Source organism: Globicephala melas, chromosome 18 (assembly GCF_963455315.2).
Source record: "Globicephala melas chromosome 18, mGloMel1.2, whole genome shotgun sequence".
NCBI lineage: Eukaryota > Metazoa > Chordata > Mammalia > Artiodactyla > Delphinidae > Globicephala > Globicephala melas.
In genome coordinates this window covers 21,337,069-21,364,982 of record NC_083331.1, presented here as the reverse complement: position 1 = coordinate 21,364,982, position 27,914 = coordinate 21,337,069, and the positions used below count along the sequence as shown (strand labels likewise).

The 27,914-nt window shown below is 43.0% G+C and overlaps 2 protein-coding genes and 1 pseudogene across 2 annotated transcripts in view; all 3 read left to right on the top strand.

The window, feature by feature from the left end:
• Positions 1–6,100: 6,100 nt before the first annotated feature.
• LOC132593826 (protein preY, mitochondrial-like) lies at positions 6,101–6,444 on the top strand (annotated as a pseudogene).
• Positions 6,445–6,912: 468 nt separating this feature from the next.
• Positions 6,913–7,089, top strand: LOC115866613 (phosphatidylinositol N-acetylglucosaminyltransferase subunit Y-like). Its single transcript, XM_060288224.1, has one exon. The coding sequence runs from the start codon at positions 6,913–6,915 to the stop codon at positions 7,087–7,089; it is 177 nt and encodes a 58-aa protein (XP_060144207.1).
• Positions 7,090–10,370: 3,281 nt separating this feature from the next.
• GTF2F2 (general transcription factor IIF subunit 2) overlaps positions 10,371–27,914 on the top strand; it is a 154,409-nt gene continuing 136,865 nt past the window's right edge. The window contains exons 1-2 of the mRNA XM_030882220.3: positions 10,371–10,612; positions 24,982–25,055. Of these exons, the coding sequence (XP_030738080.1) occupies positions 10,547–10,612; positions 24,982–25,055 (140 nt within the window). The 5' untranslated portion in view covers positions 10,371–10,546. The remainder of the gene's footprint in view (positions 10,613–24,981; positions 25,056–27,914) is intronic.

Below are 27,914 nucleotides of genomic sequence, written 5' to 3'. Positions count from 1 at the left end.
AATTTTTTATTTTTAATTTTAGGTGTTTGTAAAAATTGTGGTACCATATACAGAACATTTACCATCTTATCCATTCAGTGGCATTAAGTTCATTCACATTTTTGTGCAACCATCACCATCATCCACCTCCAAAATTCTCGCATCTTGCAAGACTGAAACTCTGTACTCATTAAACTACAACTCCCGTTCCCCCCTTCTAGCCCCTGGCAACCTCTATTCTACCTTTATTTCTGCCGTGTTTTTATGAGTTTGACTACTCTAGGTACCTCTTGTCGTGGAATCACACATACTCATCTTTCTGTGACCGGCTTGTTTCACTTAGAATACTGTCATTGAGGTTCATCCATGTTGCAGCAGGTGACCGAATTTCATTCCTTTTCTAGTGCTGAATACTACCCCATTGTATGTATAGGCCACATTTTGTTTATCCACTCATCTGTTCTTGGATACTTGAGTTGCTTCCACCTCTTGGCTCTTGTGAATAATGCTGCCATGAAAAAAAAATATTTTGAAGCTCTGGCCAAAGTGATGTATAATTCTTTTCCCCTTTTCCTTCTCCTGCTGGTTGGAAGATGCAGACTTTGTGGTCCATCATGCAGAGGAGGACAACACCCCGGAGATGACAAAATAATAAGATGGAAGAACCCTAGGTTCCCAGCAAGTACATGGAGCAGAGCCATCATCATCTCAGTTGTTACATGAGAGAGAAGTAAAAAACGCATTGACAAAGCTATTGCAAGAGCTCTACTTATAGAAAGGAGCCTTAAACTGAACTTTCGACTTTACCCATTGATGGGTAGGCACATCCTTGCTTTAGCTCACCCTGCATGTGAAAACTATTCCTGTCCCTGATGTTTGTGTATTTGGGTGGGAAGTCAGATCCATCAATAAGGAAGGGCCTCGCTTTTGCTCTTAGCAGGAATATGGACATAATTCCTCATTGATACTCGGCACACATGGCCTCCCTGGCTTTGAAATCTGAACACTAATGAGGACCCATCTGTTTAATATGATATTTTAGGACTTACTGTTATTTGTGATTTTTATCTGGGCACTTTGATCAAGGGTTTCAGTGCTGTTTCCTAACTATAATTTTATTTAATATATAAAGTATGATATAAATGTTTTGGTAAATCATATATGAAAACAAATTGGACTTCATTACAGCAATGACAAATTAAATTTTCTCATGCTTTATTTAACACTTTATTCCCAGAGTAATCCCTAATGGGCAATTAAACTGACTTACTGAGACTGAAGGCTTTTAGCAGGCCACAGTAACCATATGTTACATCAGACATAAGACACTTAACAAAAGCAATTCAACTGAATTGTGTTATCCATCAGGGAAAATACATGCAGAGTCTTGTCTCATCTCCCAGAAGGAGCAAAGCTATGTGTGTTTATGTGTGTGTCTTTTGTTCTATTTTCTTGTACTGAGTTATCACTTGGTACATGGTCCTATTTTTTTTTCATTGAAGTATAGTTGATTTACAAAATTTCATTAGTTTCAGATGTATAATGCAGTGATTCAATATTTTTATAGATTATACCCCATTTAAAGTTATTACAAAATAATGTCTATATTTCCCTGTACTATACAATATATCCTTGATGTTTATTTTATACATAATAGTTTGTATCTCCTTAATCCCCTCCCTCCCCCCTCCCCTCTCCCCACCAGTAACCACTAGTTTGTTCTCTATATCTGTGAGTCTCTTTCTGTTTTGTTATATTCATTTGTTTGTTTTATTTTTTAGATTCCACTTGTAAGTGATAACATACAGTATTTGTCTTTCTCTGTCTGGATTATTTCAGTACACATAATACCTTCTAAATCTAGAACATTGTTGCAAATGGCGGAATTTCATTCTTTTATATGACTGAGTAGTATTCCATTTTATATATATATATATATATATATATATATCTCACATCTTTACCCATTCATCTGTTGATGGACACTTAGTTTTCTTCCATATCTTGGCTACTGTAAATAATGCTGCTATGAACATTGGGGTGCATGTATCTTTTTGAATTAGTATTTTTGTTTTCTTCAAATATATACCCAAGAGGGGAATTGCTGGATCATATATGGTAATTCTATTTTTAGGTGTTTTTTTTAAGATTTATTATTTATTTATTTATTTATTTGGCTGCATGGGGTCTTAGTTGTGGCATGTGGGATCTTCGTCGAGGCATGCGGGCTTCTCTCTAGTTGTGGTGTGCGGGTTTTCTCTCTCTAGCTGTGGCGCGCAGGCTCCAGAGTGCATAGGCTCTGTAGTTTGTGTCACGCAGGCTCTCTGGTTGAGGCATGCGAGCTCAGTAGTTGTGGTGCACGGGCTTAGTTGCCCCATGGCATGTGGAATCTTAGTTCCCCGATCAGGGATTGAACCCGCATCCCCTGCATTGTAAGGCAGATTCTTTACCACTGAACCACCAGGGAAGTCCCTATTTTTGGTTTTTTTTTTTAATTTTTAAAAATATTTAATTAATTTATTTATTTGGCTGCACCAGGTCTTAGTTGCAGCACACAGGATCTTTGCTGTGGCACATGGATCTCTTAGTTGCGGCATGCTGACTCCTAGCTGCGGCATGCATGTGGGATCCAGTTCCCCAACCAGGGGTTGAACCCAGTTCCCCTGCATTGGGAATGCGGAGTCCCAGCCACTGAACCACAGGGAAGTCCCTATTTTTAGTTTTTTGAAGAACCTCTGTTCTGTTTTCCACAGTGGCTGCCCCAATTTACATTCCCACCCACAGCATATAGTCCCTTTCCTCTATATCCTTGCCAGCGTTTTTTATTTGTAGACTTTTTGACGATAACCATTCTGACAGGTGTGAAGTGATATCTTACTGTGCTTTTGATTTGTATTTCTCTGATGATTAGTGATGTTGAGCATCTTTTCATGTGCCCATTTTCCATCTGTATGTCTTCTTTGGAAAAATATCTATTCAGGTCTTCTGCCCAGTAAATGGTCCTATTTTGCTACACAGCAAGGAATCACAAAGCCTTGTCAATTCGACCTCCTAAATCTGTCTATATGTTTCCAGTTCATCTACTTCTTTTTATCTCCACTTTCCTCATACAAACCACTGCTCCTTCCAACGTGGATTAGTGCAGTAATGTCTGAACTAGTCTCTTGGTTTCCATTCTGGCCCCTAACTATCCACTTTTTTTTTCCACAGTAGCTAAAGAGATCTTTCTTAAAATGTAAATTTGGGGCTTCCCTGGTGGCGCGGTGGTTGAGAGTCCGCCTGCCGATGCAGGGGATGCGGGTTCGTATCCCGGTCCGGGAGGATCCCACACGCCGTGGAGTGGCTGGGCCTGTGAGCCATGGCCGCTGAGCCTGCGCGTCCGGAGCCTGTGCTCCACAACGGGAGAGGCTGCATCAGTGAGAGGCCCGCGTACCGCAAAAAAAAAAAAAAAAAAGCAAACCTGATTATTTTATACTCAGGCTTAAAACTCTTCTTCAGGGAATGCCCTGGCAGTCCAGCGGGTAGGACTCCACGCTTTCACTACTGAGGGCCTGGGCTGATCTCTGGTCAGGGAACTAAGATACCGCAAGCCGCGTGGCGCAGCCAAAAAAAAAACCTGCTTCTTCAAGTTTATATTTGATCTGAACAAGGCCTGCAAGGCCTTGCATGGGCTGACCTCCCATTCCCTCTCCAACTGGTGGCATTATCACTGCTTTGTCACTCACTCACTGTGACCTGCCTGCTGGCATGCCCCCGCTCCACAGACAACAACACATAGGTCCCTTTGGGGTTTGCAGATGCTACTCCCTTTTTTTTTTTAAATGGGGTATAGTTGTTTTATAATGTTGTGTTAGTTTCTGCTGTACAGCAAAGTGGAGTTCCCTATGCTATACAGCAGGTTCTCATGCTACTCCCTTTTCTCCAGAACACTAATGATTAAATAAATTATACTGAACACCAAGATAATAAAACCAAAAACTCATCACTTCCCAATTATTTTACTGTATTTTACGATTGTCTATGCGCTCTATTTCCATCTAATGTAGCCATTGGGTGAAAATACTATACGATGCCATGCTAATATGCATCTCATCCAACTTCACACTGCAAATCAGGCAAACAGGGACTTCCCTGGAGGTCCAGTGGTTAGGACTCTGCGGTTCTACTGCAGGGGGCCCAGATTCGATCCCTGGTCAGGGAACTAAGCCACGAGGTGTGGCCATAAAAAAAAAAAAAAAAAAATTTTTTAAATAAATAAATAAACTGAATCCTCAAAAAAAAAAAAAAATCAGGCAAACATTACAAACCAGGGCTTTTTCTGGGGGTTAGAAGAAGCCAGTTGTTAAACATTTACCAGCACACCACTGCCTATAATAAATTTTTTGTGTTTCCTTTCAGTTATTTGACCCAATATAATTAATGCAGTTACCACATAGTTTTCACATTGTAGTGTGAAGTCTTTTTTTTTGCAGTACGTGGGCCTCTCACTGCTGTGGCCTCTCCCGTTGCGGAGCACAGGCTCCGGACGCGCAGGCTCAGCGGCCATGGCTCACGGGCCCAGCCGCTCCGCGGCATGTGGGATCTTTCCAGACCGGGGCACGAACCCGTGTCCCCTTCATCGGCAGGCAGACTCTCAACCACTGCGCCACCAGGGAAGCCCAATTCTTTTTGATTTATTTTCACATTTAATCATGTCAGAACTCTACAAGGTAGGTATAATAATCCCATTTTATAAGCTAGGAATTAGGTGCCGAGATGAAGAAATAATTAAGGTAGTAGGCAGCAGTACTATAACTTGAAGCCATGACTCCACAGCTCGTGCCCAACCATTTGCTCGTGCTAACAACATGGAAACTATTGCAGGGAGTATTTCTTTTTGTTTGTGGATGACTGGGGAAGAAAGGACTCTGCCGGGGAAGGCAGGTATTCTGTGAAAGAGAGAACTGAGAGGTCAAAGGGAGAGGCAGGGAGAATTTACAGATGGGATCATATAGCCGTGGTGTGATATCAAAGCAAAATTTTCGATCTATACCATCACTAGTATAGGGGAAATCTAATTAATGACCACATTGCCACATTCATTTTTAATTTTTTTTTTTTTTTTTTTTGCGGTACGCAGACCTCTCACTGTTGTGGCCTTTCCCATTGCGGAGCACAGGCTCCGGACACGCAGGCTCAGCGGCCATAGCTCACGGGCCTAGCCGCTCCGCGGCACGTGGAATCTTCCCGGACTGGGGCACGAACCCGTGTCCCCTGCATCGGCAGGCGGACTCTCAACCACTGCGCCACCAGGGAAGCCCCATTTGTAATTTTTGAATGAAAATCTTTATGTTAACAACCAATACAGAGTAAGTCTGGCTTATTGAGAAGGATTTTGCAAAAGTTACAAATTCCAGTTATAAGATAAATAAACACTAGGGATATAATGTACAACATGATAAATATAATTAACACTGCTGTATGTTATATATGAACATTGTCAAGAGGGTAAATCCTGAGTTCTCATCACAAGGAAAAATATTTTACTCTGTTTCTTTGATTTTGTACGTATATGAGATAATGGATGTTCACTAAACTTATTGTGATAATCATTTCAGGTTGTAAGTCAAATCATTATGATGTATACCTTAAACTTATACAGTACTGTATGTCAATTATATCTCAATAAAATTGGAAGAAAAAAATTTTTAAAAAGGAAGGATTTTGTGATCGTGTTTTTCTGCCTATATGAATGCCGCTGAAGGTAATACTTCCTCTTGCTAGAATGTTTCTGAGTAAGTATGAACAAAGAGAATCTCTGGCCTAGAGAGACACTGGGCCCCTATGGGAGGGCCAAGGACAAAATCTGAGAGTGGACTCAGCTACTGTTAATATCATTCTAATTCCTTCAACTCGCTTGTAACATCTCCTCTAAAGACTGCTGCTTATCCTCTAATGGCTACATGATAGAACTGTGGTGTTCTAAATTTACAAAACATGTCGTGTTCTTGAAAATTTTTCCGCCATTAGTGAGTTCTTGAGCCTTCCCTCCTTGGCTTGCATTTGTGCCTTAAAAGATTTAATAAAAACTAGAGGGGGGTGGTCAAGGGCGCGCAGACGCCCGGTCGCGGGCCGCCGGAACATGCTGAGTGGAGTGTGCGGCCAGCTCGCCTCAGCGCTGCGGGGGACACACGCAGAGCCGTCCGCGGGCGCCCAGAGGCATCTGCACGCGTTGGTGTCGCGGTCGCCACAGACAAGAGCGAGAGGACGAGGAAACCGCTCCGCGCCTTCGACCCAGCGCTGCTGCTGTTCCTGGTGTGCCCGCTCTCCAAGAAGCCGCTGAGATATGAAGCATCGACCAATGAATTGATTAACGAAGAGTTAGGAATAGCCTATCCAACTGTTGATGGGATTCATAACATGATACCACAGGCAGCTAGGATGACACATCAAAATAAGAAGCAAGAAGAAATGAAGGAGCCATAGGTCATACTTGAAAACAACAGCACAACTAAATTTTCTAAATTCCATCCACCTTTTAAAAAGCCAGAGTGGGGACTTCCCTGGTGGCACAGTGGTTGAGAATCCGCCTAACAATGCAGGGGACACGGGTTCGATTCCTGGTCCGGGGGATGATCCCAGATGCCACGGAGCAACTAGGCCCATGTGCCCCAACTACTGCTTGTGCTCTAGAGGCCATGAGCCACAACTACTGAGCCCACGAGCCACAACTGCTGAGCCCGTGTGCCACAATTACTGAAGCCAGCACACCTAGATCCCGTGCTCTGCAACAAGAGAAGCCACCGCAATGAGAAGCCCGCGCACTGCAACGAAGAGTAGCCCCCGCTCGCCACAACTAGAGAAAGACTGCATGCAGCAACGAAATAGAAAAAATAAATAAATCTATATAAAAAGAAAAAAGTCAGAGTGGTGTGTAAAAAGTGGAGGAAAAGAATGTTTCTGCCTCTTTCTACATTGACTGCCCTTATTCCATTGGTCTCTTTAGCAGGACTGTTATACTCGGCCTTTGTGGTGTGCTCTTACAGTCTGCTCTTGTTGATTACCATACCCGTTTATGTGTTCTTCCACCTATGGACTTGGATGGGTATTAAACTCTTCAGGCAAAATTAATACAACCAAGCCAAGATGGTGTATCCTAAGGATATGCTTGAGTGTCTGTCCCTGAAAGCTCAACTACATGGAAATACTGGAAACCCACTTAATTTGCAAGAAAGATGCTTTGCCTAGCTTCTGTCAGAGGTTTAGGACTATGGGAGGCTTAAGCTGCGGAGGCTTCTTTATTGTACTTTGGTTCTGCCCTTTATTTTTTGAAGGTTCTCATTTATATCTGGGGTATCAGAAAAAACATTTCAACAAAGTGTCTTGTTGGAAATTAATATCCCCGGCCATCATCTGATGACTTTATTTCCTATCCCATTCATAATTAAAAGTTAGTAATTTGAAATTTTATACGTTTATTTTACATTCAAAGTCTTTGGTAAAGTCACATGTTAAGGATGACTGAAATAATTCCAGAGGAGCTCTGTTGAAGGAACTGCAGAGAAATGCGTTTGAACTAATGTGGTATAAAACTGTAATAAAGTGGAAATTTCTTGTATTTGCCAAAATTCTGAGTTTGTAAAATTACCTTCATTTCTTTGGCATCACATACTTACATTAATAATAATAAGATAAGGTATTGACATTTTCCATTAAAAAAAAAAACTTGACTAGTCAATCATCTGGGAGAGTAAAGAATTTGTGAGTTTCCTTTTTGTGTGGTGACCTCTGTATCTGTCTGTGATGGTTAATTCTATGTGCCAACCTGACTGGGCCTCAGTTTGTCCAGATATTTGGTCCAAGGTTATTGTGGGTGTGTCTGTGAGGGTATTTCTGGATGAATTAACCTTTGAATCAGTAGAGTGAGTAAAGCAGATTGTCCTCCCCAATATGGTTGAGCTTCACCCAATCAGTTGAAGGCCAAAGTAGAAAAAAAGGTTCAGTAAGGGAGAATGCACTCTCTCTGCCTGTCTTCAAGTTGGAACATTAATCATCTCCTGCCTTCAGATTTGGACTGGAACTTACACCATCATCTCTCCTGCCTCTCAGGCCTTTGAACTCAGACTAGAAGCATACCTTTGGCTCTCCTGGTCTTCAGCTTGCCAAATGCAGATCTTGGGACTTCTCAGCCTCCATAATCATGTGAGCCAATTCCTATACAGTAAATGCCTATCTATCTATCTATCTATCTATCTATCTATCTATCTATCTATCTATCTATCTCTCATGTGTTTCTCTGGAGAACCCTGACTAATACTTATTTGGTACTGAGAGTGATCCTAGAGGAACAGGGTGTTAAGGATAGGTTTTCCTAAATTGGTTCTGGGTTTTTGGAACTGGCTGTCTAACCTAATTAGATTTAAAGATGCTAATGACTCTATTTCAAGTAGTAAAGAGAACACTAATGGTCTCTGGCATCATTGGGCAATAGAGATACCTAAAATATCTGCACTGGATATGCCTAATTGACCACAAGCAGAAATCCATAGAACCTGTGTGGGAATGGATATTAAGGGTATGGGATCATGGTGGAAAGAACATAAAGCTGGATGTTTTTATTATCCAGCCAAAATTATCGATGTCTGGCATATAATAGGCCCTTACGAGGGTGAAGGATCTAGCTGTAATATATGTTACCCTGCTGGTCTCCAAAGTAAATCTGTGAATCTGCTTCATGGAGCCCGCATCCTCCTTTCCTCTCACAGCTCGTAAGCATCCTCTTCAAGCTGGAAGGAAATTTGAAAAGGACAGATAGAAGAAGTCTGTTCTTTATTCAGCAATGTAGGAGGATGAGGTGCTCAATAAGTTTTTTTTTCTTCTTCTTCCTTATATAATCATTTAAAAACATTCACTTTTTCCTTTCTTCTCTAGGCATTTCTTCTTCTTTAGCTATTTGTTCTCCCCCAATCCCTGTAAACACACACACACACACACACACACACACACACACACACACACATTTTTAGGCTTCCCATAAGCCACAGATCAAGGCCAAGGTTCTAATCCTTTACTCTAAAGGTCATTACTAGGGTCATCCAGACTACATTAAGTCTCTTCTCTTATGGTCTCATATTTTAATTTATTCCTTCTATTTGATCAAAGCTTAAAGCAGCTTTCTTTATCCACTTGTCCTTTATATCTTTTAAGGCCATTTCCCAAGCTGTAACACAAGAATGCAATCTTCCTTTTTAACACATGCCTCGTCTCCTATTTTTCCTGTTAGTTTTCCCAGCTGATCTCAGTGACCTGACAGCTTTTTCTAGCCTTATGCTGCACAGACATGGAATTTCTTCAATTATGTGTATGGTTCTGATGCAGGATTCAATACATTACTTGCCATTCTTACAATATCTTACTGTCTGTTTCTCTTCCAGCAAATGTTCATTCAGCCAAAGCCTATTGAAATCTGACAGGTGTCAAGCATTGTGCCAGATGCTGTGAATAAAAAATGAATAAAACACTATTTCTGCCTAGGAGGAGCTCATAGTCTAGAAAGCAAAGGCAGCATGTAAACATGTATATTATAGTGCATCGTGCTAAGTATCGCACACTGTGATGTGAAGAAAAATGAAACTTCATCTGGGGGAGTTGATAAAAGATCTCATAGGAAGTGACATTTCCATTAGTCTTGACACCTAAGTAGGAGTCTGCCAATCAGAAGACAGAGGTGAGAATGAGGGTAAGGGAAGAATAGGTCATCTGAGTAAAGGGAATCCGGTGTGCAGAGGCTCTGAAATAATTGAGGAACATTCTGCTGTATTCAGGGAGGTCTGATGGGTTAGGTGTGGTTGGATGTGTGGTGCATTGAGTGGCAGGTATCAAACTGAGAGGGCCTGTGTGGAGAGGATTGAATTTTATTCTAAGAGGCAAGAAGAGAGAGAGGAAATTCTATAAGCAGGGAAGTTTAACAATCAGATTTGTCTGTTACATGTCTATTGTCATTGACCTAATTACAGGGCTCCGGGTTTTGGAGTCTAAAAGGGGTGTACTCTGCTTGTTTAATTGGAGGTGCTCAGGTGCCTTTCAATTGAGACCACTTGTGCTAATTCACTTTATTACTCCTACCCTGTCCTCCAAATGCTGTCTCTCTCTCCTTGGCCAGGGTTGGACAGATACTGACAGCCTTCGTCTCTTTGAACCCCATTTTTCTGTTTTGACACCTTCTTTCTTCAGTTACGCTTACCTAGTCTTTGAAAGTATTGCTGACGTTTTGGCCCATCCCACCTTATGCTCTAATCACTCGGGCACAGCCCACGGCAGTAGCCACACCCACTCAAGAAGTTGCCTGCTCAGGAAGTTTGTCTGCAGCAGTGCGCCGTACTGACGGTAGCAGCGCGCAGGCGCAGTTCCCGGCTCCCGGCGGCGTGTTCCTCTTTTCCCGGGATCCCAGCGTCCCAGCAGGTGGACCCCGGCTCTTCACAGTCAGCCTCCGGCTCCGGCTTGCGCTGTGCTCCGGTCCCTCGCTTCTCAGTCCCCCAGCTTCCGGGGCCGCTGCTCTGGCCCGCACGCCTCCGCCGGCGACAGACCCATGGCCGAGCGCGGGGAACTCGATCTGACAGGCGCCAAGCAGAACACCGGAGTGTGGCTGGTCAAGGTAAGGTTTGCGCGGCTCCCGCTTGCGCTCCTCCTTAAAGTAGTTTCAGTGACTTGAGACTGTCCCACCCCGTGCGCCTTTTAAAGTTCTTTACGGCCTTCTTATTAGAGCTTCAGTTATCTTGAGAGGCAGGACTCATTGTTATGCTCGTTTGCAGACGAGAAGATTAGTTAAGGGACGCCCAGTGTTTTTCAGCCAGTTAAGAGCCCGAACCTGCCTGGCATGGATCTCCTTTCCCCACGACCTGGTTTTTCTGGGGCCCTGTCTTGGTGTCCCCCAATGTGAGCGGTGCATTTAACCCCAAGCTGAAAAATTTCTGCATCTTCTCTTGGTGAAACTGATTTTAGTTATCAGTCTGTATAAGGAAGTTGAGTGTCTGCTTCCTGTTAGAATTTTCTCAGCCAGAAAGTAGAACTGGTCTCTGCGTACCCTTAAAGTGTTCTTTTAGGTTGTTGGTTCTTATGCAGTTCTCAGGAGAGCTGAGAGAGCTCTGAACTCAGGAAAGGAGAGGCCGTGGACTGGAGTGTTCTTTTAGAGCAAGACCTGGTCTCGTGAAACTGTCAGCAAATGTCTTTCGTTTTGTTTTGTTTTGTAAAGACAGCAATCTTGATTAGCCCTTAGTGAGCACAGTATTTGTGCTTTACTTTTTCATATTGGGGAGTGTTGTCTTTTAGGAGGGTTTCATAAGACATATGCATGTTCAAAATGTGATTGTGACAGTATCCGAAACTCAAGTAAAATGTAGGGACCTTGGTTTGTTAGATTTTTAAAAACTTATATCACATGGCTGAGTTTTCATCAGTTAAATCTGAGAGTCCCGTCTTGTCTGCCTCTCTGAAGTAGCTCTCTTATGCTTATTCGCTAGTCAGTCGAACCTGTATTATATTCTTCAAAGCACTTGTCAGAGTCCAAAGTGATTCTGTGTTCAGTGTTGGTTACCTCCTTTTCCCCAGCACACGCACAGTCACATTTCTCAAGACTAGGCTCCTTGCCTGTCACACCCCGAACTGTGTTTGGCACATGGTAATAGCTCAGATTTGTGATGAATGAATGAATGAACTCTTATTCTTCATTGCTAGCCTTAGTCTCTGGTACTCATTTGACTTATCACGGCGATATCAGTGTGATTTAAATAATGGAGTAGAGACTCCCCTGGTGGCGCAGTGGTTAAGAATCCGCCTGCCAATGCAGGGGACACGGGTTTGAACCCTGGTTTGGGAAGATCCCACATGCCGCGGAGCAGCTAAACCCCCTGCGTGCGCCACAACCACTGAGCCTGCGCTCTAGGGCCCGCGAGCCACAACTGCTGAAGCCCGCGCGCCTAGAGCCCGTGCTCCGCAACAAGAGAAGCCACCGCATTGAGAAGCGCACCGCAACGAAGAGTAGGCCCCGCTCACCGCAACTAGAGAAAGCCCGTGTGCAGCAACATCTCTCTCCTCCTGCATGCTAAATGGAGGGGAATCATTAGGGAGGAGAGCTCCTTTACAGACTGAAAGAGCTTGAAAAGATGGTGAAGCTTGAGATGATGTGTTTGTGCTTGGAGCACGGTAAATGCTCAAGAAATGTTGTTTGCCTTACAGAGAGATTTGGATGGGTGGACAGAGGCCACCCATAGTATCTCTGTAGTATACCATGGAAAGTGGAACTGAAATGCAAGAGTGAAAATGCACAGTAACATGCTGTGTCCTGGAAATCAGAGAGGAGATTATTATGCCTCGAGTAGAGGCTTGGGACTGTATGCTGATACTGTCACATTGTGAAATGGGGATGTTTTAACTTTAGTCTACAAGAAGTGAGGAAACTTTTGGAGGTTTTTGAGTAAGGCAGGGATGCAAATGATTCTTTTAGGGGGAAAAAAACTTGAGGGGAAGATAGCAAAATTAGAGTCAAAACTAGAAAATTATCACAGGATCATAGGCATTTGATAGTGAATTCTGAGGAGTTAGGGAAACTTTTTCAGCAAAAGTTGTCAGGATGTGGTGACTGACTAAATGAGGATGTGAAAGAAAGCAATGAATCTAAAGTTAAGAAATTTTAGTGTTCTTTCATATATGGCCATTTGAATACATTTTATCACTTTAAAAACTTACCTCAGACTAATGATTTGTTCTGTTTTATAAAGGTAGTTATAATGTTTCAATTATTTATTGTTTGCTGTATCATTGTTTCCTTACATCAACTTGGCCTGTAGTATTTCTTCTTTTTCTAACCTTATGTATCAAAGAAAAGTAACAGGCTTGCAAATACTACATCTTTCCAGAGTGTGAAAGGACTTTTTTTTTTTTTTTTGCCAGTTCTTGTTCTCTGACAACCTTATCTCTTAAAGAGGATGAGAATTGCTATCAAATACTTTCTGTTCTAAAATCCATTCATGTTCCCTCTTTGTTTGACAACTTTTATTTCTGCTTTAGTTAAAGGAATACTAGTAGGCAACGAGGTTTGATTTTCACACCTGTCAGATAGTTTGAATTTGTTTCATTTGCGCTGGGATTAGCATCCAGTATGATTTTCATGCCCATATCCTAAGGATATTTGGATTTTTATTTCTGAATTATAGGAATAAATTATATGAGAGCTTCAAGTTGTAATGGTTAATTTCATTTTCAGCTTGCTTTGTGTGATATTAAAATATAATATGTTGTTTATAGAGTTTGTTTTCATTCTTACCCAATTAGAATTTGTGAATAGAACTACATACGACTTTAAATCTTTTCAGTACACGTTAATATTTCTTATAAATAACGCCTTGAGTTCTGATCTTTGAGGATCATTTGTTGTAAAATACATGAGTTTCTTCCTAGAGTGTTGCAAGTTTATGGGTCATTTTGTTCATATTTTATTAATTCCATCACTAGACAGGTATAGAAAAGGATAAATACAAGTAAGGGCTATACATACAAGATCTCTGAGAGGTTTTTTTTTTTTTTTTTTTTTGCGGTACGGGTACGCGGGCCTCTCACTGTTGTGGCCTCTCCCGTTGTGGAGCACAGTCTCCGGATGCACAGGCCCAGCTGCTCCACGGCACGTGGGATCTTCCCGGACCAGGGCACGAACCCGCGTCCCCTGCATCGGCAGGCGGACTCTCAACCACTGCGCCACCAGGGAAGCCCTCTGAGAGTTTTAAGTAGGAAAAAAGTTGTCAGGTGGGAACAGGGAAGACTTTGGGGAAGGTAACATTTAAGAAGAGCCTATGGAGTTGATTAGTTAGAAAAGACTTCCCAGCAGGGCTGGTGAGTGTGTTCAGGAAAAGGCAAATATAGTGGAAGATTGTGTACCAGAATATCCACTACCTGTAACTGTTCTGGCCTAATGAAATGCCATTTCTGGAGTTTTGAATATCTTAAATCTACAAGAGAATGATGATCTAAATGAGTTTTGATAGATAATAGACATGATTGGATTTAACTTCACAATAGATGCCACCTGCTAAGAAACATAAACAGCCGCAGTTTTCACCTGGTCAGGGAGCTAGTCCCTTGTAGTTTGCATTGCCCTATTTCTGTTGCTTAGTCTATGCCACTGTTAGGTTGCCAGCTGGTCACACTACTACTACACACCCGGTACCAAATCAGGATCTAAAAATGATACTTAAAAAAATTTTAGCATAGTTCTTTTGTTTGGCTTCCAATATTTATTTAAAATTTATTTATTTATTTTTGTCTGCATTGGGTCTCCGTTGCCACACGCAGGCTTTTCTCTAGTTGCGGCAAGTGAGGGCTACTCTTCGTTGCGGGGCGAGGGCTTCTCATTGCGGTGTTTTCTCGTTGTGGAGCACGGGCTCTAGGCACGCGGGCTTCAGTAGTTGTGGCACGTGGGCTCAGTAGTTGTGGCTCATTGGCTCTAGAGCACAGGCTCAGTAGTTGTGGCGCACGGGCTTTGTTCCTCCGCGGCATGTGGGATCTTCCCGGACCAGGGCTCGAACCCGTGTCCACTGCATTGGCAGGTGGATTCTCAACCACTGCGCCACCAGGGAAGCTCAGCTTCCAATATTTAGACTTCTGGAAAAAAATCATCTTATCTAGTTATGATTGGCAGGAGGGTAGGGTACATGATGGGGAAGAGGGGGAGATACAGCTGGCAGGGTTTTTAGGAGTGGTGGGGGTTTTGTAAGTAATGAATATCATACTGGAGCTTGAATTATAAGAAATGCTATCTTTTGAGGGAAATGGACAGGTGGAGGTATTGACAAGCACTGCAATGGGTCCAACCAACAGCTCCCTAGCCAGCAAAAAGGTGTGTTTCAAGCCCCATCAGCCTTCCTCTTATAAGCATTTTGATTGATACTTGTTGGAGGAGAGGATCAGGACAAGAGAGATGGACACCATCCCCTGTGAATATTGGGTCCTCCATTCAACAACTCAAATGCCACCAAGCTCAACTTTTATTTTTTCACAGACAGTTAAACAGTTGGACATTGGCAGCCAGAGAGAAAGCAATGTACCAAGGAGAGATGAAACCGGAATGGGTGATACCCCGAAGTCTTGCAGGAGAAAAAGGAACTTATATTTATAATGTACCAAGTATTTTACACAGCAAACCTGTGAAGTAGGTACTAATTATATTTTTCAGATGATAAAATTGAGGCTTAGGGAGGTTAATTATCTTGCCCAAGCATGGAACAGTAATTCAAATTTAGGTCTGTTTGGCTACAAAGCTTATGCCAGGAATAGGAAATGTCTTTTTTTTTTTTTTTTTTTTGCGGTAAGTGGGCCTCTCACTGTTGTGGCCTCTCCCATTGCGGAGCACAGGCTCTGGACGCACAGGCTCCGCGGCCATGGCTCACGGGCCCAGCCGCTCCATGGCATGTGGGATCTTCCCGGACGGGGCCACGAACCCATGTACGCTGCATTTGCAGACGGACCCTTAACCACTGCGCCACCAGGGAAGCCCAGGAAATGTCTTTTTTTCCCCTTGGTTCTCTTTAATGAATCATCTCCCTGGAGACCAGAGGTGAGGTGGGGGACTTTGTGTTTTTTTTGTTTTTTTACGGTAAGCGGGCCTCTCACTGTGGTGGCCCCTCCCACTGCGGAGCACAGGCTCCGGACACGCAGGCTCAGCAGTCATGGCTCACGGGCCCAGCCGCTCCGCAGCACGCGGGATCCTCCTGGACCGGGGCACGAAGCCGTGTCCCCTGCATCGGCAGGCAGACTCTCAACCACGGCGCCACCAGGGAAGCCCTGGGACTGTTTTTATGGCCTTAGGTCTTGTCAGCTCCATATGTTGACCTTCAAGTAAACGTGTGAGTAGAAGCTGCCCATCATAGGTTGGGTTCCCAGGGAAGCTGGTTCTGAGGAGAAGGTTAGCATGCAGAGGTTTGTTATGGAGTGCTCCTGGGATCATCACCTATGGAAGGAAAAGGACTTATGCAGGATTGGGCACAGGGTGGTTTGCCCCAGGAACAGTGGGCGATCGTGGCCAAAGGACCTGTCTTCAGTGGAGGCAATTCCACAGAGAGCTAACAGCTGAGGGCTCTCTGTGGTCACTCCCAGCAGCTAGGGGAATAAGGCCTTCAATCCTAAACGAGGAAAAGGGTGTCACATCACTGTCTAATACAGTGTCCAGTACTCTGGGAGAAACAGGGCTTTGGAGACTAGTAGTTGGGGAACTGGATATTTGATGACGCAAAGTTGGCAAACAAGCTTAGGGGAGTAACTACTGTATATATCACCTTAGCACCTTGGATTCAAAGGCACTGTTGACCTTAAAATTGACCTGTAGCTTGAGCGAGCGGATTGATTCATCCAACAAGCTTTCAGTGATCGCCAGTCATTGTTCTGGGCTCTGAGTGTGTTATGGTGAGCAAGAACAGACAGGCCTGGGCTCTGTAAACTTGGATCTGTAGTCTGTGCTGGAGAGAGACATCAGTCAAGTCCTAATGAAGGCAGTTCCAGACAGATGAGGGCACTGAAGCAAGGAGTACTGTTGTGTGAGTATGAATAGCAAAGGAACTTGACTTAGTTTGGGAGGTCAAGGGAGTTTCCCTGAGGAAATAATGCTTAAGTGAGTCATTTTCTGGTCTTGGGAAATCTGAGAAAACATCGCTGTACCCATTATCTTGTCTCCATCTCATTTTCTTTAATGAATGTGTAGACAGTGGAAACAACACAGATATCTCACAAGTGACATGTTGACAAGAGTGTTTTGCGGAAATTTACTAAGAATAGAATTCAGGTGTTCTCATCCAGAAACAAAGGTAATTATGTGAGGAGACGATATGTTAATTAGCTTGACTAGCGTAATCATTTCACTGCATATATCAAATCATCATGTTGTACACCTTAAAAATAAAATATAATGTTTTAATTAAAAATATCAGCTGTCCAGGGGCTTCCCTGGAGGCGCAGTGGATAAGAATCTGCCTACCACTGCAGGGGACATGGGTTCCATCCTGGTCCCTGGGAAGATCCCACATGCCACGGAGCAACTAAGCCCGCACACCACAACTACTGAGCCTGCGCTCTAGAGCCCGCGCGCCACAACTACTGACCATGAGCCTAGGGCAACAAGAGAAGCCCGTACACCGCAACAGAGAGTAGCCCCCGCTCGCCACAACTAGAGAAAGCCTGCGTGCAGCAACGAAGACCCAACGCAGCCAAAAATAAATAAAATTAAATCTTAAAAATAAAATTAAAATAAAAATATCAGCTGTCCAAAAAAAAGTATTTTGGAGCCTTGGAACCATGTATACCATTATTTTTCCTTTTCCTTCTACCTCTTTTTTTCACAACTTAATGGGCTGGGACTTCTGGGAAGCCTATTTCCATAAGCTCTTGGTGTAGAAAGTTATATATGATTGACATAGTATCCTCATTGTATTCTATTTTTCATTACAAGGGTATAGTATTTTGGCAACCTTTTGAATTAAATAAGCTGGTAGGCTTACCTGGGAACTTACTTTTTTCCTTTTTTTTGGCCACATTGCACGCAGCATGCCAGGTCTTAGTTCCCCGACCAGGGACTGAACCCGCGCCCCCTGCAGCTGGAAGCGCAGAGTCTTAACCACTGGACCACCAGGGAAGTTCCATGGGAACTTACAGTTTTATTATAATAATGATGACAATGCAGTATGAGTTCCAAACTTTTTTTTATCAATTAACTTCTGGGACGTAATCTTTGTTTTAGTTGGCAATTGCTTGTATTAGATACAATTATTGTACTGGATTTGATTCTTAAATTTGTTTTAGTGTATGATATATACTTACTTCACTTAGAACTATTGTCTTGTTGTTTGGTGGCCTAAATTGTATTCTCCAGCAGTTTGATCATAGAATCTTCTGAACTGGTTAATGTATTGAAGAACAGTGATCTCATCAAGAGCTCCAGAACATTCTTTTTTTAAAAAATTAATTAATTAATTTATTTTTGGCTGTGTTGGGTCTCCGTTGCTGCACGCAGGCTTTCTCTAGTTGTGGCGAGCGGGGGCTACTCTTCGTTGTGGTGCGCGGGCTTCTCACTGCGGTGGCTTCTCTTGTTGTGGAGCACAGGCTCTAGGCACATGGGCTTCAGTAGTTGTGGCTTACAGGCTCTAGAGTGCAGGCTCAGTAGTTGTGGCATGCGGGCTCAACAGTTGTGGCTCACGGGCTCTAGAGCACAGGCTCAGTAGTTGTGGCGCACAGGCTTAGTTGCTCCGTGGCATGTGGGATCTTCCTGGACCAGGGATCGAACCCATGTCCCCTGCATTGGCAGGCGAATTCTTAACCACTGCACCACCAAGGAAGCCTCAAGAGCTCCAGAACATCCTTGTCTTCCCTTTATCTTAATAACATTTCAGGGAACCAGCAATGAGGGGACAGTGGCAGGTTGGAAAATGCTCCACTCTACTATTGGTGTTTTCCTCTCTTCCCCCTTATTTTAAGGTAGATATCTGAAATAAGGTTTCCCTTTGAGAATGCAGTGAAAGTTATTAAAATTAAATTCTGTATCCTGGATTTATCCTAATAACACCATCATTTTCATTACACTAACATTTCTTCAACAATATCCAGTCATTAAAATAATAACTCTGTTCCTACTGTGTGCCAGGCTATTCTAGATGCTAGGGATGTGGCAGTAAACAAAACACACAAAATATCTACCTCGTGCAGATTGCATTCTAATGGGGAGGGAGAATGGACAGTAAACAGATATGTATATAGCAGGTGATAAGTGCTCTGAAGAAAAAGGGTAAAAGGTGTAGAAGGTAGCTGAGGATGCTATTTTAATGGCGTGGGGAAGGGCCTCACTGATAAGGTGGGCCTTGAGCAGAGACCTGAAGGAAGTTATGGGGATGCCCTTCAGATATCTGGAGGAAGAGCATTCCAGACAGAAGTAACCACGAATCAAAGGCCCTCGGCTGGGATGGTGTTGGGAATGTTCACAGATCTGTGTGATTAGAGTCAAGTGAGTGAAGGCAGTAGGAGGGTCATGAATCCATAGATCCATGAGGCCATGGATTGCAGAGGGCTGAATCATCTAAGACATGATAGAGGATTTTTACAATGAGTGCCATGGGAAGCGAGTAGCCCTAGAGAGGCAGCTTGGCATGCTGATTGTGGAGCTAGACTGCCTAGGTTAGAATCCTGGCTTCCCACCGCTAGTAATTGTGAGACTTTGGACAAATGATAACTTTTTGGTGCCTTCGTTTCTTCATCTGCAAAATGGAATAATAATAGAGTTGTTATGAGGATTAAGTGAAGTAAAATTTTAAAGTGCTTAGAAAAGTACCTGGCACATGTTAAGCACTATGTAGATGTCTGTTAAATTGAAAGGCTTTGAGCAGGACAGTATCATGTGACTTTGGTTTTAATATGGTCACTCTGGCTGCTGTACTGAGACTGAAGTGTGCATGGACAAGAGTGGAAGCAAGGGAATCAGGAGGCTATTACAGTAAGAGATGGCTGTTACAAGAGATGATGGTGACTTGGATTAGGCTGGTAACCCTGGAATTGGTGAGAAGGACATGGAGTCCGGATATAATTTGAAGGTGTTGCTGACAGGCTATGTCAGTTAATTGGATGTGGAATGTGAGAAAAAAGGAGCTATTTGAGGGTAACTCCAGTTTCAGACTGAGTGCCTGGAAGGACGGAGTCGACTTTTACTGAGATAGGAAAATTGCAGGAGGAACAGGTTTATGCGGGAGAAATAAGAGTTCTGGTGTGGATATTTTGAGTTTGAAATATCTAGTGAATATTCAGATGGAGAGTTTGAGTAGGCAGTTGAATATATAAGTTGGGATTTGGAGGGGAGAGCTATAAATTTGGGAGTTGTCAATATACAGAGGGTATTTAAAGTCAAGAGATTGGATGAGATTACATAAGATTGAGTGTGGATAGAGAAGAAGAAAGGTCTGAGGACTGAAATCAGGGCCCTCTGAGGTTAAGAAGTCAGGAAGATGAGAATCTAGATGTGTGGAGACCAAAAAAGGAGAGTCCAGAGAAGTAGGAGGAAAATCCAGAGAGATTGGAGTGACGTGAAGCCAAGTAAAGAAAGTGAAGAAGGAGGAAACAGTAAGTTCTCAAATATTGTTGATAGGTCTGCAAGACGAGGACTAAACATTGGCTTGGCGATATGGCGAGCTTTTGTAACCATGGGAACCAGTTTCAGCAGAGTAGTAGCAGGGAAGCCTGTCTAGAGCAGAACAAAGTGGCAGAGGAGGAACTGTAGTCAGCCAGCAGAGACGGCTCTTCCAAGAGCTTTGCTGTAGAGAGGCAGAGAGACGGGACAGTGGCTGGAAAGAACTTCAGAGCCTGCCCTTACCAGGTGTGTGATCATGAGTTACTTTGCTAACCTCCCTGTGCCTCAGTTTCCTCATTTGTAAAATGGAGACAATAAAAGGATTGTGTGAGAGTTAAATGGTTAATATATTTAAAAGAGTGCTTGTCACTTAATGTGTTAGTTATCTATTGCTTTATAACATTATCACCCCAGGCTTAGTAGCTTAAAATAGTGTGCATTTATTATTTCATAGTTTCTGTGGATCAGGAGTCCTGGTGTGGCTTACCTGGGTCCTCTGCTTCAGAGTCTTTCACAGGATGCAGTCCGGGTGTCAGCCAGGGCTGGACTCTCAGCTGAAGCTGTGCCTGTGGAAAGATTGTTTCCAAGATTCCGTGGCTGGCAGAATTCAGTTCCTCTAAGGTTGTGGGACCGAGGGCCTAAATTCCTAGCTGACTGTCGGCTGGAACCTGCCCTTAGTTTCCTGCCGCATGGGCTTCGAAGCAAGACAGAGATCACAATCTGATGTAACCTAATCCCAGAAGTAACATCCCATCCATCACCTTTGCCATATTGCATCGACCAGAAGGAAGTCACAGGTCCTGTTCTCACCCAGGGAGAGGCAGTTACCCAAGGGTGCGAATATCAGGAGGTGGGGATCATTGGGGGCCGTCTTAGAGTCTTCTGCCACATTTAGTAAGCGCTCTGAGTGTTAGCTCTCACCATCATCATTGTTACTGCGATGGGGGAATGATTACGTAAAGGGAGTGGAGGAAAGGGTAGAATTGAAAGAAAGCTGTCCTTGATTAGACTACAGGGAAAAATTCAGTGCACACCTGGAGGGATTGGCCATACATAGTTCACCTGTTAAAAGGGGAAAGCAGAGTAAAGGCCCCACCTGTGGCTAAGCGGTAGATTGATTGATTGACTGACTGATTGATTTTTTGGCCAAGCGGTATGGCATGCAGGATCTGAGTTCTCAAGGCATGCGGAGTCGAACCCGCGCCCCGTGCAGTGGAATCTCAGAGACTTAACCACAGGACTGCCAGGGAAGTCCTAAGTGGTAGATTTGGAAGTATCCTTTTGATTGTTCTTCTTTCCTCAGTGGAAGAGGAAGGAAGAAGTGTTACGTATTTGAGGAGTGAAAAGAACATGTGACCTGTCTGCAGTGGCTTTCCCACTGCAGGTGAGAATTGACCAGGGAGGTCGTTAAATTGCCTGGCATCTTGAAGGGCTTACTTGATGTTAGTAGCCGTGTATTTCAAGGGAGACCGTTGAGCATGATTGTTTTTCTTCAGCTGCTCAGGTGCAAGTGTAGAGGAAGAATAGAGCACGATCAAATAAAACAATAAATAGATAAATTAATAAAATAAGTAGTAGTATAGCTTGGCTTTAATCAGGATTAGGTTCTGCCAGGCCAGTATGATGGAGGGAGTTAGGGGCAAGAGAATGGTTATAATGATGGGTTGTGAAATGTAGCTCCGTTAAAGAGAGGCGTGAGGACATAAGCAGACAGGGACAGGGTACAGATGTAGAGTCTATGATTTGAGGGATGGAAGAATTGTTGGAGTCGAAGTACTGAGGAAAGGGCCAGGAAGTTAGGAGGTGGTGGTCAGAATTGTTCCTTGAAATACAGTTTGCGGAGAGGGGTACTGTTACTGATAACGAGAAAGTTTTACAGTATGTAAATGTAGGGCTGATTTGAATCAGTAACTTGGAATATGATGAAGAAAAGCCACCATCTTTCCCCTAAAGACTTTGTTAGGGAATACAGCTTGTGATGCTTGGTAGAGTAGGCTGCTATCTGTAGAACATAATTTTCTCTTTGTGTTAGAGTAATTGACAAGAAGGTTCCCTGGGGCTAAAAATCAAAGATAAGCAAGAAGCAAAGGCTCACTTGTTAGGCAGTATTTCAAGATTGAGGCCGTGAGGGAATAATTTACATAGTTCAAGGATTCAGGGTTTTATTTGATGTTGTAACAGTATTTGTCCAGATCAGTTTCAGATCTTGTATTTAGTTCTGACAGGTAATGTTGACATTTGCTTCTTTGACTAACCAGTATCCTCTTGCTCTGACACTGTAACAACACTTACTTAGTGCTCTCTCTTCAGTCTGTGTGATTCTAATGGCGTTGACTGTCCCTCACCAGAGGTGCCGTTGACTCAGGCTGACAGTGCAAGGATCTCATCTGTGGGTTCAGTAATAGGCCCAAGGAAGGACACATGACCTAGTCAAAGCCGCGAGAGACAATTACAGTTCTGCTGGGGATTTGGGGAAGGAGAACTCTTGCTCTTCAGGAGCGGCTTTCAGCCATCATGCTACACAAGGGGGAAGGCTGTCAAAGAAGTGAGTCAGTGTGGTGAGAAGAGATGAGAGATGGTGAAAGAGGCCTGGTTATATCATTTGAGCCTTTAATCAAGCCACTTTAAAACTACCTCTGGAATTTTTAGTTACTTTTGCCAGTAAATCCTCTGTATGACTAAGTGGGTTTTCTTCTCATTGGTAGTCAAAGGAGACCTAATAGGTAGATACAGTTAGCAGAAGGAGTTTGCCAAATCCTCTAAGCATGCATGAATAAGTGGAGTGCAGTGTAGTTGAAACTTTAAGATGTGGAATCTTCAAAACCCCTTTTCCTTTAGGACCTTTTACATACTCTTATTTAGTTGTATAACAAAGAGAGCATCTGACCGATCTGGAGGCCTCTCGTGGCTGATACTAGCTAACCATGTTATTTCAACCCCCGAGCCTCGGTTTTCTTATCTATAGAATGAGGAGAGCGGCAGCAATTTTGCAGGGTGATTGGGAGGATTAAATGGCATAGTGTGGGTGTAACATGTGTAGCCCTGTTCCTGACACTGTTGGCTCCCTTCCCCTTCATCTTTTCTAGCATATTGTCTGACACGGTAGTTGTTCAGTATAGTTCAGTGTAAAGAATGAACAAGTACCTTTAGGATCTTCTTTTATTCTTGAATTTTTACTATATCCAGAGCACTGCTGTTTGTTTGACTAATGGTCAAGTGGTTCTTTTTGCAAAAGAAATTGTGCTAGATAGAATTTTTTTTTCCTTTCCAGCCTTGGAAGGTCTCTCTGACTCAGTTACACATTCATGTTCATGTTATCATTCCAGGATTACTATGGGAAATAATAATGACACCTGACGCTCACTGAATGCTTGTTTGTGTGAGACATTATGCTTCATACTTTACGTGTACATATAAAGTATGGAGCATACCTTAAAAGTACGTACTGATTCCCGAGTTCAAACTACTTGTTAGAAGAAATGAGATAAGATCCGTAGTAGACATTCAGCATATATTCCCTTAATCTTTTTGAGAATTAAAACCCTTCTGATTACATATATCTAATTTCAGACACAACACAGTTAAGAACATAGATGCTGGAACCACACTGCCTGGATTTGAATCCTGGCTCCTCATTTGCTAATTATATACCCTTGGCTAAATTTTATAATCCCTGGGTGCTCCAAATTCATAATCTGGAAAATGGGGATATTCCCTGGTGGTGCAGTGGTTAGGAATCCGCCTGCCAATGCAGGGGACACGGGTTCGAGCCCTGGTCTGGGAAGATTCCACATGCCATGGAGCAGCTAAGCCCGTGTGCCACAACGACTGAGCCTGTGCTCTAGAGCTCACAAGTCACAGCTACTGAGCCTGCGTGCCACAACTACTGAAGCCAGCACGCCTAGAGCCTGTGCTCCGCAACAAGAAGCCACTGTAATGAGAAGCCCGCGCACTGCAAAGAAGAGTAGCCCCCGCTCACCACAACTAGAGAAAGCCCACATGCAGTAACGAAGACCCAACTCAGCCAAAAATAAAATTAATTAATTAATTTTAAAAAAAGTTCCCTGTAGAGACATGAGGTATAAATGTATAAAAAATGCATATAAGTGTCAGGAAAGTACTATTATATAACTGCTAGCTGTTATATTGAATAATTTCTTTTATTTCAGCAGATCCTTCATCATATTGGTCAGTTATAATCTTATACATAATAAATATATGTAAAATATATAAAAATATAAAATATGACTTTTGAATCATCTTAAGCTCAGTAGTGTCTCTAAATAATATCATGTCAGGTGGCGCCCTGGTAGCGCAGTGGTAGAGAGTCCACCTGCTGATGCAGGGGACATGGGTTCGTGCCCTGGTCCGGGAAGATCCCACATGCCGCGGAGCGGCTGGGCCCGTGAGCCGTGGCCACTGAGCCTGTGCGTCCGGAGCCTGTGCTCCGCAATGAGAGAGGCCACAGCAGTGAGAGGCCTGCGTACCACACACACACACATACACACACACACAAATAATAATAATATCATGTCAGAATGTTATGCTCCTCCAAGAAGCCTCTTTTGGTAGCCTTTCTCATCTCTGAACTTTTATTGGACTTATCTGGGAACATAAGTTAGCACTTCATTATTGTTAAGTTATATGACCAGTTTTAGTTTTGTGTCATCAACTCGACTGACTTTAAACACTGAGAGCTAAGATCATTTCTTACATATCTTAGTACCTCTTTAGTGCAAAACGTATAATGAGAGCTTGCTACTTAATTAGCAATTATTACAGACAGAAAGTATATATAGAAGCCGTATATCACTTTATGTTTAAAAAGATTTGTTAGCATCTAAAACATAGTCTAATAGTGTCTTATTTTGTTTTAGGTTCCTAAATATTTGTCACAGCAATGGACTAAAGCCCCTGGAAGAGGTGAAGTTGGGAAACTGCGGATTGCCAAGTAAGTTATTTATGAATTTTTGACATTTTATAAAACTTTTTTGAATTTTTTTTGTACAAGTGCTTTTAAATGTAATTAGAGTTCTTTTGCAAACAGAGAATTTACCTGAAAAATAAGAAGTAATGAGCATGCCAAGGCTTGTCAAGAGATGATTAGGTGCCCTGTAAGGATTAGTGTGTACACACACACACACACACACACACACACACACACACACACACACATTCCTCTAATGAAAGGTGTAAATATCAAGTAAAATGTATTGGTAAAGCCTATTGGCAGTGAAGTAGCGGAGTATGTAGTTCCCTCATCCATCTCTCCGCTCCGCATCTTTGAGGAGGTATGCTTGGGCATAACTGGATGCACCAAGTTAAGGGCTTCAGGAGAAGGATTTTGCCATTGTGCCGCCACACCTATTTATAGAGGCTTTGGAAGAGGGTAGGGAACACCTAGTAAACAATCTAAGAGTATTGTTTCCTGGTTGAGAAAATAACCTTGTTTGAAAAGGAAGCCTCCATAGCTCAGCTGGTGTCAGCCATAGGCCTTGTGTTCCCTTCTTACTGTCCATTCATTCTTAATCCGGCTCTAATCAGATTTCCATGCCCACTACTCCATTCAAATGGCTCTTGTATACCACCAATATCCACTGCTTTATCACTGAGTTTTTGTTTCATAACAAACCACCCCAAAGTTTAGTGGCTTAGAACAAAACCATTTTATTAGCTTATAATTCTATGGGGCCGTTCTAGACAGTTCTGGTTGAGGCTGACCTGGCTGGTCTTCCTGGCTAGAATGGCCTCATTTATGTGTCCGGTGGTTGGCTTGCTGTCAGCTGGGGCAGTTGCCACGTGTTTTTCATCTCCAGCGTGCTTCTTCACATGGTGGTGAAAGAGTTCCTAGTAGCAAGAGAGAGGGAAGCCCCACTACACAAGTGCTTTGCAAGCTGTGCTTGCATTATGTTTGCCAAATGTAAATGTAACTTGCAGTAGACTCTACCTCTTGATGGGATTTGAGGCAAATAATTTGTAGTCCTAAAATTTTTTTTTTTTTACAATCTACCACATCCACATTCTTTTTTTTTTTAAGTTTTTAAAAAATTTTATTTTATTTTATTTTTGGCTGTGTTGAGTCTTCGTTGCTGTGCGCGGGCTTTCTCTAGTTGCAGAGAGCAGGGGCTACTCTTCGCTGTGGTGCGCAGGCTTCTCATTGCATTGGCTTCTCTTGCTGTGGAGCACGGGCTCTAGGCGCGCGGGCTTCAGTAGTTGTGGCACGTGGGCTCAGTAGTTGTGGCACTTGGACTCTAGAGCGCAGACTCCGTAGTTGTGGCACACGGGCTTAGTTGCTCTGCAGCATGTGGGACCTTCCCAGACCAGGGCTCAAACCCGTGTCCCCTGCGTTGGCAGGCGGATTCTTAACCCCTGCGTCACCAGGGAAGCCCCTACCACATCCACATTGTTAAATCTAAGAGTCAACTAGCAGCTCTTCTCAATTGACCTTCAACAGAATTTGACATAGTTGATCACTTCTACCCTCAAACCCTTTTTTTCACCTCACTTCTGAGACATCACTCTCTTGCTGGCTCCTTCTCATCTTCTCAATTTCTAAATGTTATTTGGACACCCTCTGGGTTTTGTTCTTTGGAGGAGCAATCCTGTGTTCTTGGATGATGTCATGTCTTTAAAGTAAGAAGCTTTGATACTTTCATGGTTTATGCCCTAAATGGCAATATTTTTGTTCTTTATCTTACTTGCATTTGTTTCAGACAGATCTTTTAATTCTTCCTTTTGTTTTCACAAGATATTTATTGGAAATGGGCATGCTTTTATATCCAAAGTTCTAATGTTAGGTAGAGAGAAGTACCATCTTCTTTTCTTAAGAAACAGCTACACGTTTCATAGCAGAACTGGGCTTAAATTCAGTCCTTTGAGTGGTAAGAAAACTCCAACAGGTTCCAGTGCCAGCTCTGTCACTTACTATCCGTGAGACTTTGGACAGATACTCAGTCTTCTGAGTTTAGATTCGCTACCTTTCCCTACCATGAATATTGCATTCCTGAAAACCTCTGTGTGAAGAAAATACCTAGTTGAGGAATGTAAAATCTTTTGGTGTGGGGAGGAGGGAGCTGGTATGGGAAACAGAGTTAAAGGAGACAAGCTCTAGGGAAACCTATGTAAGCGCTAAGTACTGCTTTCATCCCTAAGGTAAATATTAAAGATAGCATGCTAAATAAACAGTAGTGGGTGTGCTGTGATCACCTTTTCTTTTTTTTTTTTTTTTTCTTATTTTGCGGTACGCGGGCCTCTCACTGTTGTGGCCTCTCCCGCTGCGGAGCACAGGCTCGGAACGCGCAGGCTCAGCCTCCACGGCTCACGAGCCCAGCCGCTCCGCGGCACGCGGGATCATCCCGGACCGGGCATGAACCCATGTCCCCCGCATCGGCAGGCGGACTCCCAACCACTGCGCCACCAGGGAATCCCGATCACCTTTTCTTGATCACCCTTTGTTTGGAAGAAAATTTCAAGCTTGTCCTTAGTTTAAAGCAGATGTTTTACATAGTTACATCTAATATGCATAGGGAGGCCGTATCCCTAGGTCGTGACCGGTTTACATGTTTTACAGCGCTGGTTTCCATATTTTTCCTGTGTAATTATTAATAGTGTCCCCTCTTTCACTCTCCAGAGTGTCCTGGTTTTGGCAATAAACTGTATGTTTGCCCTTAATATTAACAGATGTGTGTATGTGTATTTTATATGTAAATAAAAAATCTAGCAGATTTTCTACCTAACTTGAAATATAATCTTGCCGTGTAGAAGAGGTAGATGCTTTTAATGGTGGGAACAGATTTTTAGTAGTTGGTAT